We start from the raw sequence: 19,187 nt of genomic DNA on the forward strand, positions 1-19,187 counted from the left end.
ATAAAAGGTGCCTTCACAATTATCGTCTCCGAAGTCCTGTACTACATTTGTATCCTCAAGACGAGCCACAAGAAATGCGCCTTATTTTTCTCCGCATCTTTTACATTATTTAACCTTTTGAAAGAAAGTAATGCAACAATCTTGATTTGAAGCTTTCGTGACTGCAGGAATCCATACTCTTTGGTTCTTTCGGTAAAGTCACGTAGGTAGAAAAATAATAGATCACAATGTTTCGATCGCAACACAAGCAATCGTCATCAGGTGGGACAACCACAGCAAGAAAAAACTGCTGAAGTAGGTGAGATGGCCTGCCAGCACTGAACCAATTTCTCAAACACATCAATTCCATACACCCATCTATCAAATTCACCATGGAAGTGGAAAAGGATGGCAAGCTACTGTAATAACAGCCATAGAGGGTTCACGTGGGGATTGGCTTGCCGGTCCTGCTTTGTAGCCAATAAGGGATGAGCCAGGGAGCATGGCCTCGGCGTGATCGCGGCATGTTAGCAGGGGTGATTGGCTGCGCCAATCGGGGCCTCAGCTAATGGGGAGCCGGATCAGAGGCGTGGTCCCGGGATTGACAGGGAACCATCGGGAACGGTCAACGCTGTCTATGGAGGATTGGCTGGGGGGTATCACGTGATGAAGGGATTAAGAGAGAGAGAGAGCAGTCGAGAGCAGACTTGGAAACGAGAAGAGCGGGAGTCACGCGCGTATGGGGGCTCTGGGTGCCACGTGCGCGGTGGGGACTTGGCGGGAAGTCTGCCCTCTCTCCGTTGTCTGCCAGCAACGGAGAGTGTGTGTGTAAAGTGTAACTGTGGAAGTTGAAAATAAAAAGGACTGATTCCGGAAGCCGTCTCAAGAAGGTTTATTACACTACCATTCCTGGATGTTTTGATCAAAAGAGACCTGATGGCTCGTTGGGACACTGTCTACAGGAAAGCCACCCACATGGATGCCTATCTAAAACCTGACTCCCTCCACCATCCAGCCCAGAAGAATTCCCTCATCAAAACACTACACCATAGGGCACGTTGCATCTCTGACCAGCATCACCTAGCCAGTGAGCTGGAGCATGTACACTAAGCCCTCAGGATGAACGGATATTCTGACCATACAATCCGCAAAGCTGTCTCCCCAGCCATGTGGAGACAACCTTCTGATGATTCAACAAAAACCATCACTTTACCGTACATAGCAGGGGTTACCAAAAAGATTTCCAAAATCTTAAACAAACCCAAGATCCAGGTACGTTTCAACACAGTACACAGCATCCGTGATTTTATCCCATCTGTAATGGATGTGATTCCTGATATACAATACCCGGGTGTCTACCAACTGAGTTGTGGCTGCGGCAGCAGTTACATTGGGGAAACTAAATGTCTCGGACCGCGTTCGTGAACACAAGGCAGATCTGAAACACGGTAGGACCAATACCTCTGCCGTTGCTGATCATTGTTTTAACGCAGTGGGCTCACACGAAATTGACTTTTCTAAGACGAAGGTACTCTGCAAACCCACCGGCTATTATCAGAGATTTGTTCATGAAGCCATCCAGATATATAAACACAGACACAACTTCAACCGAGAAAATGGGTACAAACTGACCAACCATTGGAAGGAAGTTATTAACCAGGTAAAGTATTAACTGACTGAAATGTTTCCATCCTACCTGCCTATGTCAGCTGTTATTTCCGACTCTGTGTCTTTCTCTCTCTCTCTGCATCTCTCTCCGATCTCTACTCCAGTGACCCAGGTGCTGCTGCGGGCTCCACTTTCTGCCCCCCCTCTTTCCCCCCCTTCTTTCTCCCTCCCTGCAGCCAACCTCTCCAGTGCTGCCGCGGTGGTCCACTTTACTCCAGTGACCCGGGTGCTGCCACGGGGTCTACTTTCTGCCCCGCCTCCCCCCCCTCTCTCTCCCCCCCTACTGCCGAGGCCTATATAACCTCCTGCCATGGCAGATCTCTCGCCTACTTCAGCAGTTTTTTCTTGCTGTGGTTGTCCCACCTGATGACGATTGCTTGTGCTGCGATCGAAACGTTGTGATCTATTTTTTTTCTACCAACGTGACTTTACCGAAAAAACCGAAGAGTGGAATGAACTAACAATGTATATACGGTATATTCATCACCACGTGGAATCTATAACTGGATGGCTCGCCTGAATTATGGGAAATTGCAGAATTCTAGAAATGCAGTCTCTACGTGTCATACTTGATTTTGAGGTCTCCGAGTGGACGATCGATGTTCAAACAGGGTCCCTAATTTGCTGTCCCACTCCACAACACAATAACACCGCACACATGGAATGAGAACTCACCATGAAGCTGACTTTGCTGTAGGTTACCGCGTTCTCGTTTTCCAAGGTCCTGGGCTGTTTCTGTGGTAGAGTGCTGGGGACTGTATCTGTTGCGTCTGGTGATGCGTGAATGGAGAATTCAGAATTATCGACAGTTATAATTGAACACGATCCTTCTAAGATATACAAAAAAAAGTATTGCAAAATGTGTCTGCGGTAATCTATGCCGTACTGTATATAATGCACAATTGCACAGACTTCTAATATAAAAGCCCGGCGTTCCGTTTGTCCGTCAATTAAATGATAAGAGCCTTTCAGAATTCCTGAATCAAAAAAAATTATGAAAGTGGACCCCCTACCCCCTAAATGTGGGGGTAAAAAGTTGATCCAACAGATTTACAAAATTGGCGGCTAACCACCCTCCCCCCCCAAAAAAAAAGCCCTCTGTAGGAGCTAGAATAAGGCAGTAGTAGGCCACTGCAATTTTTGTTATTTAACGTTTAACTGGAAAATACATAAACATGCAAAGAAGACCAAATAAAATATTGAACTTTTAAAACAGTAAATGCGTGCAAATTGTAACTATGCGTCCGCTGTGAGATGTCAACCACTTTTAAACATCCAGGTTATTCAGCTCTGAGGCATATACATTTTCGGGATATACTACGGGACGAAATATATCTCAAAATATCGGGAACAAGGAAGGGTACGACGTTAATGTGTCGTCTTGAGCAGTGTATTATTATCGTTGCACAAATGACCAAAAAAATATTGACTTTCAGTGTCCTAGAAATATTTAGAGATATCGCAGAGCATGCAGCCACGACTGAAGGAATACAATCCCAGAAAAAAACCGTGGCAGGTGGCAAAAACCCGAGTTTTATGCACCGTTAATGACTTAAGAGGAAGGCCTTGGTACATTTTGGGCCCCTTCTAGGAGGCACTTGACACGCATGAGGAAGTGGTGTCTTAGCAATGGACATCGTGGGGGGCCCGGGGGGGGGCAGGGGGATTAGTCAACATTGAGGGGGTTTCCGTGATTGAGCACCCCCCTGCCCCACTGCATATATATTCACTTTAAGATATTTTCTTGTTCATGTTTTTGTTTTTTGTTTGTTGCGGTTGCACCCGATTCAAGAGCCGAATGGCTCACAGGGCTATACCTAATAAATGAACTTGAATTCAGCCCTCACATTTAAGGATAGCGATTCGATTAAACGATGTTTTTTTTCTCACATTGTGTGATGAATGTGGCGTAAGAATAATCAATATGAAAAATAATTACGAATCCAGGAAAGGCAAACTGAGTACAATGGCTTTCTTTCAGGAGGGCCCCTGGCTTTAGACCCATAGAATAGAATGCGTGTAATGTTTACGTGTTTAATTTTACGCTGATTTTGGCCAATTTATAACTGTTCATACAAGGTGAGAGGAAACAACCTGATCAATCGGAGGAAATGTGGTGCCACAGCGACGGGGCCGCTCTGCCGAGCCAGGGAGCCGCCCGGCTTCCCCCACCGCACTGCCCCCAATCACCCGCCCCACATAAGCACACACCCGCACGCATCCCCCCCCCCCCCCCCCCCCCATAGAGCTGGAAGGGAAGGTTACCCGATCGACCGGTTTTTATCCGAGAGACCCTTATCGGGATTAATTCTCACGGTTTCCGGCGATCAGGGAATTGGATGACCTCCCCCGTGCTACGTGGTACCGCGGCGCTGCTGCCGGCCTTAATATGGTATGGTCGCGGCGTGGGGCATTCGGCCACCGCGGTTGAGGCGCATTTCCCCCCACACACACCCCCACGAGTCGACGGGGCAAGCAGGGGAGGCACGGGACAGCATGAATAGCGGGGTCACAGGGGCTGTTGCGCATAGTCATGGAGGGTTGGGATAATTGCGCTTGAGCGCGCAAGCCCCATTGTTAGGAAGGGTAAGGGAGTAATTAGGATTTACGCCTTGCACGCAGCACACTGATTAGCATATCAACAGCGCCTGGGGACTGCCGTGCGCGGGCTTGGGGTGCACGAGCCCATTGTTCAGCGCAGCATCCCCTTTGGGAGGTAGGGAGGATAAATAGAGGAGCGCAGAGGGGAAATCTCTCTCTTACTCCAGCGCCAGGCGACCAGACGCAGCTCGAGCCAGCGACCCGGACGTCCGTGCGACGCACCGAGGCACGCGGTTAACAGAAGGATCAGCAGTGAGTAAGAAGGGGAATTAGAATCATAGCCGATAAATAGGGAATAGGTACAGGTTTAGTGGAATAGGCCAGCCTCGTCGACTCACTGATTCAACATCAATTCGCAGGTGGCATATAATAAATCATTAATAGCGAAGCGTGGTCTCGCGTGATCTTGTCGTGCAGTGTGAGCGTGTGGGTGCGCTGTGTGCATAGTGGTTCGCCACGTGAGTGAGCGCTGCGCGGAGCTGAGCGCGCGGGTTGCGTGTGGGAACGCGTGTGGCACTGTGTGTGCGTAAGCTCGCGGCGTGCGTAATAGGCGTACCCCAGGTGCGCGATCATAACGCAAGCGGCCAGCAGACGGCGAGCGCTGCGCAGAGTGGCGCAAGAGTGGGTGTCGCGTGTGTTCACTCCGTGTGTGATACAGGTGCGCGATCATAACTTGCGTAGTTGGTGTGGAGTTGGAGTGCACGGAGCGGCGTGTGTGTGTGTGCATACGTTCGTTACATGTCGGATACGGATGCGCATTGGTAACGTGCCGCACAGGGCTATACTGCGAGCACGGCGTTTGATTGACGATGATGTGCGCACGTATGCTCGCAGCGTGGGAGCGCGGCGCGAGGCTGTAACAGTAGGGGCGTCGCATTCGAATGCCGGCGAAACCGTAGCGGGTAATAGGGAGGTGGGGTAACGTAAACGGAATAGGGGATGCAGGCGGGAGGGACCCCGGGGGCCAACGGCCCCCACAAATTGGTGTCGGAAGCGGTACGGACCCCCGCGTTACCTCACGCTAAAATAAGACTAATATTTACCGGCCGGGGGGCCCCTTCGTGGAAGGCATTCGCCCGCAATCTCTTAGGGGCCAAGGAAATTAATGGGTGGACGGACGCGCAGGCAGTACGTCAACTTAATATGAATCTTGATGGGCGGGCAGCCGATTTTGTAGAAGCGTTACCCGCGAGCGCACAGACACAGCTAGAGGAGCTGATGCACCGACTCGATCAGCGCTTTGGCACGCGTGACGAGGAGGAAGCAAAATCGGCCTTAGAGGCGCGCCGGCGCCAACCTGGCGAAGATCTACGTGATTACGCCGAGGATGTGCGCGAGTTAATAAAGATCGCACGCCCGGGGTACGCAACTGATGTTATTGAGGAACTGGCCGCCGAGAAAATCCAGCGGTACCTGTCTCGCACGGCGTGGTGGCAGCCAGACATGAGCTGCCCACGTCTTCCCTTTAACACCCTTGTCGAGCGCGCACGTAAGTGTGAAAGAATTCACAGCGAACGCGCGCAGCTCCGGGGGCTGGGACGAGAGCGCGCCATTGCGAGCCTGCTCTCGGAAGACGAGGAGGAGGAACAGGAGCTCGCGAGGAAGGTAAGGGGCCGGGAAAGAGAGCCTCCAGTGTCCCGCGAGACAACCCCGGGATGGGTTGCCGGTATACAAACGGGTATAAAGGATGTCTCCGGCCAGGTAAACCAGGTACGCGAGGACGCAAATAAAAATATGAAGACCCTCCAGTCTGAGATGGGTGAACTACGCTCGACAGTAGGGGGACTAGCCGGGAGGGTGTCCCAATTAGAGGCCGATTTGGGACAACTGCGTACTGGGAGAGGGAGCGGACAGGGGACCCGCTACGGAGCCGCCACCCCTCCCCGGGCGTGTTATGTGTGCGATCGGCGAGGGCATCTCAGGAGGGACTGTCCTCAGGTCGCCCGAGCTAGACAAGAGCTAAGGTCAAACACTAAGGCCCCCCTAGAGAGGGGACCACCGGGGGGTGAAATCCACGTAGCCCCGACACAAACAAGCTGTGAGAATAATGGCGAGCGAGTGATCTCCACACAGGTTCCAGCAACAACGCCCACGGAAACGGTGACTCCTGGCGACTGGCTACGGGAGCTGGTGGCGGGGATCACGGGGGCCACGTCGCTGGTGGAAGGGGAGGTAAACGGAGTGCGTACCCGAATCCTGCTGGACACGGGGGCGGTGGCCTCGCTCGTGAGCGCAGCGCACTGCAGCGCGATCGGGGTCGACGTGCGTCACCTGCAGGCCCCGGACCGCGCGCTGCACACTGCGAGCGGAGCCGGAATGGGGCTGCTGGGGAAAGCCACCCTAGAGGTCCGCATAGGCAGCCAGGTGTGCACGCAGGAGTTCTACGTGTCGAGTGCGTTGTGTCACGAGTGTATCGCAGGCACCGACCTCCTAGAACGGTTGGGACTCAACGTGCAACCCCGCCAGCGATGCGCCACCATGGAGAGCAACGGCGAGCGGATACCGTTCCTGGGACGAGAACCAACGCGCCGCCGCTTTGCACCTGTGGCCGCTATCCTGGCGACGGCAGTCACCATCGGCCCGCTCACCGAGATGCTGGTGCCGGTGGCAACATCCCCCACCGACCCCGCGCTCCGACCATCAGGGGAGGTAATGCTAACTCCTCACCCGGAGTTGGCAAAACGGTATGGGGTTGTGGGATCCGCCACGTTGGTAAACGCAGATGGGGACCGATTGTTTATGCGGATGTTTAACCCCCACAATACCCCCGCGATACTGCGACGGCGCACCCCGATAGCCACAGTACACCCCCTGCACGCACGCCACTCTAACGACTCGGTGTTCGCACTCTGGGCTGAGGACCCCGGTCGTCCTGAGGGTGAGCAGGACCTGGCCTGGCGAGTCGGCCCGACTCCCCGAGCCGAGGTCGTTCCCCTGCTCGACGCGTTACATGTACCATGGGCGGACTTACCTAAGGGAGAGGCCGATCGGCTGCGCGAGTTACTGCGGGAGTATGCCGACGTGTTCAGCGAACACGACTCGGACGTGGGTCGGACCGACCTTGTTAAGCATCAAATTGACACCGGTGCAGCCCGACCCATCAAACTCCCTGCGTACCGAGTGGGCGCACCCGAACGCGCCCAAATCAAAGAGGCAGTTGGGGACATGCTTCGCGATAACATAATTCAGCCCTCGGCGAGCCCCTGGTCAGCCCCGGTGGTACTAGTAACGAAAAAGGATGGGTCAACCCGGTTCTGCGTCGATTACCGTAAACTAAACGCAGTCACGCTCGGCGATGCCTTCCCCATACCTCGCATCGACGACACCTTCGACAGTCTCGCAGGAGCGCGGTATTTTTCCACCCTCGATCTGGCGTCCGGTTACTGGCAGGTGGAGATGACGGAGGAGGATCGGCCAAAAACAGCATTCACCACCCCGATGGGCCTGTTTGAGTTTCGAGTGTTGCCGTTCGGACTCACTAACGCGCCCGCGACGTTCCAGCGGTTGATGGAGTTGGTGATGCGGGGCTTGCAGTGGGAACAGTGCCTGATTTACTTGGACGATGTGATAGTGTTCAGTAGATCTTTGTCTGAGCATTGGTCCAGGCTTCGAGAGGTGTTCCAGCGGCTGCGAGCGGCTCATCTCAAGCTCAAGCCACGTAAGTGTTACATCGCACAACGCGAGGTGGGGTACCTCGGGCATCGCGTCAGCGAGGCAGGCGTGCGCACCGATCCGGAGAAGGTACGCGCCGTAGTGGAGTGGCCACGGCCAAGGAATCTGACGGAGATCAGATCATTTTTGGGGCTCGCCACCTATTATCGTCGATTTGTAAAGGGATTCAGCGAGATTGCACGCCCCCTCACCCAACTCACCTCCCCTAAGCACCCCTACCAGTGGACGGGGGCCTGCCAGACGGCCTTCACCACTCTCAAAGACCACCTAACCCACGCCCCCACCCTTGCTTTCCCCGATTTTACCACCGATTTTATTTTGGACACCGACGCCTGCAGCAGCGGGCTGGGCGCGGTGTTGTCACAGGTACAGGATGGGACGGAACGAGTCATCGCGTACGCCAGCCGGACCTTGAGTGGGGCCGAACTGAACTATTGCGTGACCCGCCAAGAGTTGTACGCCGTGATTTTCGCATGCAAACAGTTCCGGCCGTATTTGTACGGCAGGAGATGTCGCGTACGCACTGACCATTATGCTCTGCAGTTTCTGCTTACATTCAAGGAGCCGCGGGGGCAGATGGCCCGGTGGTTGGCGCAGTTGCAGGAGTACAACCTGCAAATCGAGTATCGGGCTGGCCGGACGCATGCAAACGCGGACGCCTTGTCGAGGCGACCCACGGTGTACGCCGAGACGAGGGCGGAGGAGGCCTGCCCGTGTTTCACGGGGGGACGCTGCCGGCAGGCAACGGACCCCCGAGAGGCCGCGGCCACTGACCCCCCCCCAGCGAGAGAGAGTGCAGTGTGCGCCACAGAGACCCTCACAGGTGGCACTGAGGATCCCGTCGACCGCCCGGCAAGCGCGGGACCCGCGGCTCGGGACCCGATCGGACGGATCCAGGAGGACGTCGGCTGCGCCTTCCCGGGCCTAAACGACGAGCAGCTGAGACAGACCCAGCAGCGAGATCCGGATCTGGCGGCGGTGGAGGCGGCACTGCGAGAGAAGAAGGATGCACTACCAGGACCCTGGAGCGGTTTGTATGCCCGGTTGTGTGTGCAGAACGGAGTGGTACGGGAGTTAACCGAGGCCGGCCAGCCGGGGTGCATCTGTGTTCCTGCCCAGGTGCGACCCCAGCTGCTACGGCTGGTGCATGACCACCCACTCGGGGGCCACGATGGGGAACGACGCACTCGAGAGACCCTGCGTCGCCAGTATCTCTGGCCCAAATTGGCACAAGATGTGGCCGCCTGGGTGCAGGGCTGCCGGGCCTGTCAGCAGTGTGGGCAAAAGCCGGCGAGGTACCAGGTACCCCTGAGGCCGTTCCGAGTCAGTCGGACGAATCAGTTGGTCGGAATCGACCTGCAGGGGCCCTTTCCACGATCCCACCGGGGCAACCGATATATTCTCGTAGCGGTGGAATACTTCACCCGCTACCCCGTGGCGGTGGCTATCCCAGATAAAACAGCCCTTGTAGTGGCCCGGGCCTTCGTGGAAAACTATGTACTTAAGTGCGGGATCCCCGAACGAGTCATTACCGACCAGGGTAGTGAATTCGAGGCCGAATTATTTCAGGCGCTGTGCCGAGAGTTCGGGATCCAGAAGGACCGAACCACGGCGTATCACCCCCAGGCGAACGGGATGGTAGAGAGGATGAACCAGACTCTGGCCGGGAAGCTTAAACGCATGGCGGCCGCGAATCAACAGGACTGGGACGAACACCTTCCCTATGCCCTGTTCGCCTACACCACCACCGTTCACACCTCTACAGGACAGACCCCGTTCCTAATGATGTTTGGTCGCGAGTCTCGCCTGCCCGCAGATCTGCTGTTCGGTGTCCCTCCGCCGCAACGGGAGGAAGGGAGCCACCCCGTGGAGCACTTGCTGGAGACCCTGCGAGGGGCCATGGGCCGAGCCTACCCGCACGGAGAGGCCGCGCACCAGCGGCAAGAGCAGGGCGCCCGACCCCGTATGGAGCCCCCCTTCTACACTGCGGGCTCCGAGGTGTGGCTGTACACTCCCCGCGTCGGTGCCGGACAGGTGGGGAAGCTGACCACCTACTGGCGAGGACCCTGGATTGTGAGACGGCAGATCTCACCCTGGACGGTACTGATTCAGGGAGGAGAGAGGGGCCGGGAGATGGTGGTCAACATCCGCCGACTGAAGCCGTGGCGAGCAGCCCCCGAGGGAGGGAGCCCCGCCGTCCAAGTACCCCGAAACCCCGGGGTCCCCCCACCCCCCGTGCCCGGGGGCCTCGCGCAGTACATGGGCCCCACGGAGCCCCGGGCTCCGAGGGGCCCCGGGCGGGGCCGGGGGCGACGAGGACGGCGACCCTTAAACCCCACCGCCTCTGAGTTTGTTCCCCAGCCCGCAGGTGCCAGGGGCCGAGGGGAGCCGTTGGAATGGAGGAGGAGACCACCGCCGGAGCCCCAGGAGACGGAGCCGCCACCCCCGAGGCCAACCACAAGGGCCGGGCGAATCCCGCGGACCCCGCGGCGATACCTCGTGGGGGCAACCCAGGCGAGGTGCTCAAGTCAACCCGGGACGGGGACTGGCACCCCGGGGGGCTATGTGGTGCCACAGCGACGGGGCCGCTCTGCCGAGCCAGGGAGCCGCCCGGCTTCCCCCACCGCACTGCCCCCAATCACCCGCCCCACATAAGCACACACCCGCACGCATCCCCCCCCCCCCCCCCCCCATAGAGCTGGAAGGGAAGGTTACCCGATCGACCGGTTTTTATCCGAGAGACTCTTATCGGGATTAATTCTCACGGTTTCCGGCGATCAGGGAATTGGATGACCTCCCCCGTGCTACGTGGTACCGCGGCGCTGCTGCCGGCCTTAATATGGTATGGTCGCGGCGTGGGGCATTCGGCCACCGCGGTTGAGGCGCATTTCCCCCCACACACACCCCCACGAGTCGACGGGGCAAGCAGGGGAGGCACGGGACAGCATGAATAGCGGGGTCACAGGGGCTGTTGCGCATAGTCATGGAGGGTTGGGATAATTGCGCTTGAGCGCGCAAGCCCCATTGTTAGGAAGGGTAAGGGAGTAATTAGGATTTACGCCTTGCACGCAGCACACTGATTAGCATATCAACAGCGCCTGGGGACTGCCGTGCGCGGGCTTGGGGTGCACGAGCCCATTGTTCAGCGCAGCATCCCCTTTGGGAGGTAGGGAGGATAAATAGAGGAGCGCAGAGGGGAAATCTCTCTCTTACTCCAGCGCCAGGCGACCAGACGCAGCTCGAGCCAGCGACCCGGACGTCCGTGCGACGCACCGAGGCACGCGGTTAACAGAAGGATCAGCAGTGAGTAAGAAGGGGAATTAGAATCATAGCCGATAAATAGGGAATAGGTACAGGTTTAGTGGAATAGGCCAGCCTCGTCGACTCACTGATTCAACATCAATTCGCAGGTGGCATATAATAAATCATTAATAGCGAAGCGTGGTCTCGCGTGATCTTGTCGTGCAGTGTGAGCGTGTGGGTGCGCTGTGTGCATAGTGGTTCGCCACGTGAGTGAGCGCTGCGCGGAGCTGAGCGCGCGGGTTGCATGTGGGAACGCGTGTGGCACTGTGTGTGCGTAAGCTCGCGGCGTGCGTAATAGGCGTACCCCAGGTGCGCGATCATAACGCAAGCGGCCAGCAGACGGCGAGCGCTGCGCAGAGTGGCGCAAGAGTGGGTGTCGCGTGTGTTCACTCCGTGTGTGATACAGGTGCGCGATCATAACTTGCGTAGTTGGTGTGGAGTTGGAGTGCACGGAGCGGCGTGTGTGTGTGTGCATACGTTCGTTACATGTCGGATACGGATGCGCATTGGTAACGTGCCGCACAGGGCTATACTGCGAGCACGGCGTTTGATTGACGATGATGTGCGCACGTATGCTCGCAGCGTGGGAGCGCGGCGCGAGGCTGTAACAGTAGGGGCGTCGCATTCGAATGCCGGCGAAACCGTAGCGGGTAATAGGGAGGTGGGGTAACGTAAACGGAATAAGGGATGCAGGCGGGAGGGACCCCGGGGGCCAACGGCCCCCACAGAAACCCATGTTGCTGGCAGGGGCAACACTCCCTCTCCGTAGAAGATGGAAACAGATGGAGATTAGTCTACTTGCTCTCCCGCCATCCCTCAAGTCGGGGTCTGGGCACCTCGACAATCCACGGGAAGGAAGATCACACATACCCTGTGTGATCCACCAATTTATTCGAGAACCACAGCGCTTGATTGCAAGGGTCGTGGTTACCGCTTGGTTGAATTGACGAATTGTTAAAATACGAGGAGACATGGGGCTCCCTAATCATAATGCGGTGTTGCTTTGTGTGGGGCCGCCGATAAGAGGGTACCTGCCTAGCCTCGAGCCCTCGGAATATGCGCAAACTACTCCCCCAGCCCCCCCCCCGTTGTCACGCTGTGCTTGATGTGTCTGGCCACCTGCCCAGCGCTCAACACTGAACATGCGATGAGAGGGCTTTGTAAAAAAGAAAAAACCCCGAGCAGGTCCGACTCAAGACGCGCAACAGGGTAACACCTGAAATGTGCACTCGCCTGAAAGTGTTGCACTGTCGACTACTGGGCCCGCACGGCCCAGCCCTTGGGCACTGGAAGCCCCTTTGTTGATCTTTCGAGGCTTCTTTTCCACATTGCTGTACACAGCCTCGTCTGCAGACACCCTGGTAGGCTTATCGTACCCCGTATCTCTAGCCCTCGGAACCGCGTCTCGCGGGTTTGCATCCAGGCTGCAGTCGTCGGACGGAGGTTGCGCCGATGACATCAGTTCTGGATGCAGGCACTCGTGAGGTCGGCTTTGCTTTGCTTAAGGTAATATAGAAAAGCGAGAGAAAAACACACGAACCAGTTCTGAGACTATCCGTAAAACGGCGACGCACAGTGCATCAGACAGACAAGCATATGCAGGCTGGAGACGAGGATAATTCCTCGAGAGATTGTGACAAAAGGATCGCTGCTCCTGTCATGCCTTCTTCGCATGCCACATGACACCACCGAACTGCATGTATAATGCACGCAACCCATGTCGTAGGCCATCGGAGTAGAACGAAATTCGCCACACTGAAGTCCCAGTGGTACGAACAAAAAAACTGTTGGCCAATGATGGCTTTCACCGCACCGATGATGCCGAACAAAAACTAATCTGGATTACATTTGTCTCGTTTTCCTGCACCTCCGATTAGCACGGTTGGCTGCGAACAGCCCGAAATAAGTTCAACCTACACACAGAATATGGCGGTTGTCGAAAACAGCTGTGTGTGCATGACACATGTTGGTGGTGATGGCACGTGACATGCAAGGCATTCTGGGAGGACCAAATACCATGGCCATTATCGCACCATTTGCTCTCTTGACAATATATATGCACGGTATTATGTAGCGGGCTTTAGATTTTTCTTTTAACGGAATTTCAAACGTTGAGTGAGGCCATGTTTGGGATATTTAATCCTCGACCCAGAGATGATAAGTTGAGGGCAGAGAGGATACGTGTTTTGACACGTGAACAATTGTAGTTCGTCACGTTTCTACTGTATATATTGTATCCACTTAAAGTTTGGCTTTGCAATAGACACACGTGGTTACGAAATATGTATGGGCAATGCCATCAGAAACATTGCATGCTCTGGTGGGTCCTTAAATGAGCAGAAGGAACTCGCAATGTTTGAGGCAGATAAGGCAACGACTACCACAATGTTGCTAAATTTCCTTTTTCGGAAACAAAAAAACAACCTCGCTTAAATGTCCTTCCTCATGTAAACCACCCATCATCAACATCATCCATGGTCAATCCACTGCTGGATGAACCCCTTCCCAAGCCACCATGACGACTCATAATCCTGCAATGTACCAATCCACATAGCGGCCTACGCGCAAGCTCATTGCATTGCTCCATCTCCACGGTATATGGCCTTGCAGGGGTAATTCCATGCCTTGGCTGCCACTCCAGTATTCTTGATCATCGTCCGTCATCCCTTCTGGTAATGTGTCCGACCCAACCGTCATGGATTACGTCATTAACCTGTACATTAGAAATCCGATGGAGCTGTGCACTTTTAAATCTAGATTGAAAAAACATTTTTAGAATAAAATGTTGTGGTTAGTTTGTTGTCCTCCCCCCCCCCCCCCCCACGGTTGTCTACGTATGGTGCGAAATAAGTTCAACATACATAGACTCACACAGAGTACCATAGACTCACACAGAGACCCACATACTCTCACAGAGAACCATAGACTCACACAGAGACACATAGACTCACACAGAGTACCATAGACTCACACAGAGACCCACAGTCTCTCACAGAGAACCATAGACTCACACAGAGACACATAGACTCACACAGAGTACCATAGACTCACACAGAGACCCACATACTCTCACAGAGAACCATAGACTCACACAGAGACACATAGACTCACACAGAGTACCATAGACTCACACAGAGACCCACAGTCTCTCACAGAGAACCATAGACTCACACAGAGACCCATAGACTCACACAGAGACACATAGACTCACACAGAGTACTATAGACTCACACAGAGACCCACATACTCTCACAGAGAACCATAGACTCACACAGAGACACATAGACTCACACAGAGTACCATAGACTCACACAGAGACCCACAGTCTCTCACAGAGAACCATAGACTCACACAGAGACACATAGACTCACACAGAGTACCATAGACTCACACAGAGACCCACATACTCTCACAGAGAACCATAGACTCACACAGAGACACATAGACTCACACAGAGTACCATAGACTCACACAGAGACCCACAGTCTCTCACAGAGAACCATAGACTCACACAGAGACCCATAGACTCACACAGAGACACATAGACTCACACAGAGTACCATAGACTCACACAGAGACCCACATACTCTCACAGAGAACCATAGACTCACACAGAGACACATAGACTCACACAGAGTACCATAGACTCGCACAGAGACCCACAGTCTCTCACAGAGAACCATAGACTCACACAGAGACCCATAGACTCACACAGAGACACATAGACTCACACAGAGTACCATAGACTCACACAGAGAACCATAGACTCACACAGAGACACATAGACTCACACAGAGCACCATAGACTCACACAGAGACCCACAGTCTCTCACAGAGAACCATAGACTCACACAGAGAACCATAGACTCACACAGAGACCCATAGACTCACACAGAGACCCATATACTTACACAGAGTACCATAGACTCACACAGAGTACCATAGACTCACACAGAGACCCATAGACTCACAAAAGAGACCCATAGACTCACACAGAGACCCATAGACTCACACAGAGAACCATAGACTCACACAGGGACCCATAGACTCACACAGAGACACATATACTTACACAGAGTACCATAGACTCACACAGAGTACCATAGACTCACACAGAGACCCATAGACTCGCACAGAGACCCAGAGTTTGTTGTCCTTCTCCCCGCACCTCCAATTAGCATGGTTGACTATGTATGATGCGAAAGCAGTTCAACATATGTTCTGTAATCCATTACCAGCATTCGTATTTGTGCATACATTTCTGTTTTTTCTATATTCCGTGTTCATGGCCATGTTTTCTGAACCATATGTCATTGCACGCAGTACACACGGATTCCTTAGACGCATGAATACTATGTTACTTTTCATAATCAAGCTCAGCTTCCCAAAACTCCAAATCTGCGCTTGTCCGCCCCTTAATTTCATTTTTTTTTTATTATGATCTACCTTTAATCGCTGTCCCAGATTTCTCGGCTCTGTCATTTAATTGTGTCCCTCTGATAGCGATCTCAAATTGTTTGGCGAACTGGTTGTACCTTTGCTTTGCTGATATTTTTCCAGAGCCCAGCGTTCCATACTTCTCTATTAGGCTCCTGTCGAATTTCTTGAAGTTTTTTTCCCATTGGTGGACGTGACGGTGACGATATCGTCAGTCAACTGGAGATTTAGTTAATGTTCTCTGCGTTCATAGTTATGTCTTTGTTTCTCCCATGTGGACAGGCGTCACTATGAACATTTTTGCATGATGGCATATCACCTTTGTCTTACTCCCCTCTTGAAATGTACTGTGACACTTTCTGCCTGTCATTCTAGTGCGGCTCTTCTGCTTTATGGAAATAAAAAAAACGCCCCATTATCTTCTAAATGTTTTGTATTTCGGCCTGGGTTTGTGAGAGCTTCGATGATCAATACATTTCTACTTTAGATAAAGTGTCTTTTCGTAAGTCTTCAAAAGGCTAGGCGTAATGGTTAATTAAAGTTAATTGGTCTTTTCCAGAATCTGATTATTAGTATGTGGTCAATGGTGAAGAAACCTCTTCTAAACCCTGTTGGTTGGTTTCTGATTTGTTTATTACCGCACAATTGTTTCAATTGCCGAGCCAGAAGATGGAATCGCACCGGCGACCTCTGGATTGCAAGTCCGGTTAGACCAGGGGTCGGCAACCTACGGCTCCGGAGCCGCATGCGGCTCTTTACGGGCTGCTTCTTGACGATGAGTACGTATGTACTCAGATGCATTGCGGCTCTTGAAATACTGAATTTTGTACCGAATTGGAAAGAAATGGCTCTTCTTGTTATTTTGGTTGCCGACCCCTGGGTTAGACAAACTGCAGCGATTCACAAAAATATAACCGTCATTATTTGTTAACATTCTGTTGTCAGGGTTGTTACACAGTTCTGTGTTATGTTATTGTGCAAAAAGTGATCCCGTTTAAATTGATACATTGGAAAAGCATTTTGCTGCTCAGCAATTGGATCTGAGGAATCGTGGAGTTGATCGGATTAGCTCAACGTAGAATTTGGGTGGAGACTGGCGATTAGGTACTATTACGCCCAATTGTGCACCCCTAGTATTTTTTTACAACCCTTTGCTACAACATTTCTGGATGAAGGCCTGCCTGGTTATCGCAAAGGTCCACATTTCGATTGCCAATAACTTTAGCTGCGGTTGGCTTGACTGCCAAACCAGGAACACACTACACTATGACCCCAGTAACCTAAGTTCAATTCCCAGCCATGGTTTGCAAACATTCTTTGCGAGTGATATCTGAACAAGTTAATAAAGGGGGGCCCTCAACCAGCACTGACCAGCATGGCGAAATATGGTCAAAAAACTCCCACAACTGACACAGCATGGGAAGGCCTTCATCTGGCAATGGGCTGAGAAATTAGCCGTGCATTGCTGCACACTTCTGAAATGTTTTTTTCTGTACGTTGGTTGGAAGCAATTGCGAAAAAGCAGTGTACCCCTTCTCCGTCTTCGCAGAATGAGCAGTATGATAAGCAGAATAAACAGCACGCCCAATGCAACGACTCCGACAGCCACCAGCTTGACTATATCCAAGTGATCTGTGAAGGCAAAAAAAGCATGTCAATTCAGCCATTTGGATGGTGTTTGTGAAAGGGTGACAAGGCTGAAGCACTTAAAGTTATTGTCGTCATGCTCCTATGAAGATTTTGAAGGCGTTCATCACCTGTTGATGGATATAATGGTAGTGATGATCGTGGTATAGGTGATGATGAGGATGGTGATGATTATGGATGTAATAATGGTTAAGGGCGTTGATGATGGTGGTGGTGCTGATGACAGTGGAAATGATCATTGCAATAGAGGTGTTGATGATGGTGGCAATCATGGCCAGGTTGATTCCACTAAAGTTCCTGCATGGACAAGTCACCCAGAACTCACTGCTCTTGCGCAGATAAAAGGTGACGCATAATTTTCTGATGAATCTATTCATATTACCATTGTGTATTCCACAATGCTACTGGGACACGGACAGTAAAATGTGTGATTTGACAAAAATAAGATCCAGATCTCCCGTCACCCCCAAACATCAAAGCGGAAAAGAGAAGTACCACGTTCTACACTGATCTACAAATATATGATGTGCTCTGTGTGAATGAGTTTAATTCGCCCAGTTTCATAACAGACATCGAATAATCACAGCGTGCGATGCCATTCACTCCGGAAAGTCCATTAAAGACGCCCCGTTAATCGACAGAGCCTTCACTCAACAAGGAAAGGACCGTGTTGGAAAATCCTTGTGATATTGAGTTTTCATCACCTTTGTCTTCGTAATGGAGTGTGATAGTTTCCTGGAGCATTGACGGGAGGTTTACACCCCCGACAGAGCAAGGACACTTCTTCACATAATGGTCTGCTGATGGCGTGAAGTTAAGTCTGCTTGTGATGTTGAACGTTCCATCTGGAAGCGCCGTTTCAGTCTTCGTGATCACTCCTCCAGTGATGACATCCTCGCACCAGGTGATGTTTATCGAGCCCCTGGGGTACACGTTCGCTACACTGCAGCTCAGGGAGGCCGGTTTTCCAATCGCCAGTGCCGGCACATCTTGCTGTGCGAGCATGCTGTCTGGTACCGCTGTGATGCAGAGACAGAGAAGCGGACATTAACACATGCTTTAGTCTATACGATTAAACGCTTGTGAAGTTTAGGTTAGACAATCATGGCATTAAGCCCACGAGTATTATTGTAGTCAGTTTAACACACAGTAGGGTTTCGCGGCCAATAGTATCTATAATAGAGGTGTTTGGGTGAGATGGCGTAAATATAAATGTGTCGTTAAACCCGCCACCAAGACAGAGCCAATCAGTAAGGTTTGTCATGTAAATAAAATATGCAAAGTCGTTACTAGTTTAAGCACACAGGTGTGTTGAAGAGGAACCCACAACATTGTAAATGATGAAGCTGGAACCCACAACATTGTAATTGTTGTGAGTTCCAGCATCATCAGCGTTGCTCAAAAGATGCAGACATTGTACTCGAATTGTCAATATTGTGGGTTTTACCCACCAACACACCGGTGTGCTTAACTAGTGTAATAGTGTTCCAGGAGACCTTGACACCGGGGTTGGAGGCACACGTATTTATTCCGTGTCGGTACAGTACAGCACTGACATACAACACTGGAGGGGGTATCGGCCCACTCACCCGTCTAACTGGGGATACACTTCTAGCTACGCCTAGCCTACCCCTGGGTCCTCCACTAATGGGCTAGGGAAGGCTAGCTAGCCCAACACTGGTAAGTCGGGCTCACGGTACCCGGAGTCCCAGACCAGCTCTTACAAGAGCACCGGCTCTGGCTCTCGGGACCACGCCGCTGGCTCGATCCTGTCCGGCCCTGACAAGGGCGGCGATCCAGGGGAGTCCAGGGCTCTATCTATGACGATCTTCGATCTTCACTGGTTAGCTTCAACATCTCTCCCTGAGCCCTCCGGCTCA

The 19,187-nt window shown here is 52.8% G+C and overlaps 1 protein-coding gene across 4 annotated transcripts in view; it reads right to left on the reverse strand.

Annotated features, from left to right (window-relative positions):
- LOC133362312 (MAM domain-containing glycosylphosphatidylinositol anchor protein 1-like) overlaps positions 1–19,187 on the reverse strand; it is a 35,354-nt gene that overhangs the window by 5,729 nt on the left and 10,438 nt on the right. For 2 of the 4 annotated variants that reach the window (XM_061581244.1, XM_061581262.1), the window contains 4 exons: positions 18,012–18,326; positions 17,191–17,292; positions 12,457–12,723; positions 2,323–2,417 (listed from right to left, as the gene is read on the reverse strand). In XM_061581244.1, coding sequence (XP_061437228.1) covers positions 2,323–2,417; positions 12,457–12,723; positions 17,191–17,292; positions 18,012–18,326 — 779 coding nt within the window. The remainder of the gene's footprint in view (positions 1–2,322; positions 2,418–12,456; positions 12,724–17,190; positions 17,293–18,011; positions 18,327–19,187) is intronic. The other 2 variants (XM_061581250.1, XM_061581256.1) reach the window with 2 other exon arrangements.

Source organism: Lethenteron reissneri, chromosome 8, assembly GCF_015708825.2.
Source record: "Lethenteron reissneri isolate LAM-NWPU_2019-01 chromosome 8, ASM1570882v1, whole genome shotgun sequence".
Classification (NCBI taxonomy): Eukaryota; Metazoa; Chordata; class Hyperoartia; order Petromyzontiformes; family Petromyzontidae; genus Lethenteron; species Lethenteron reissneri.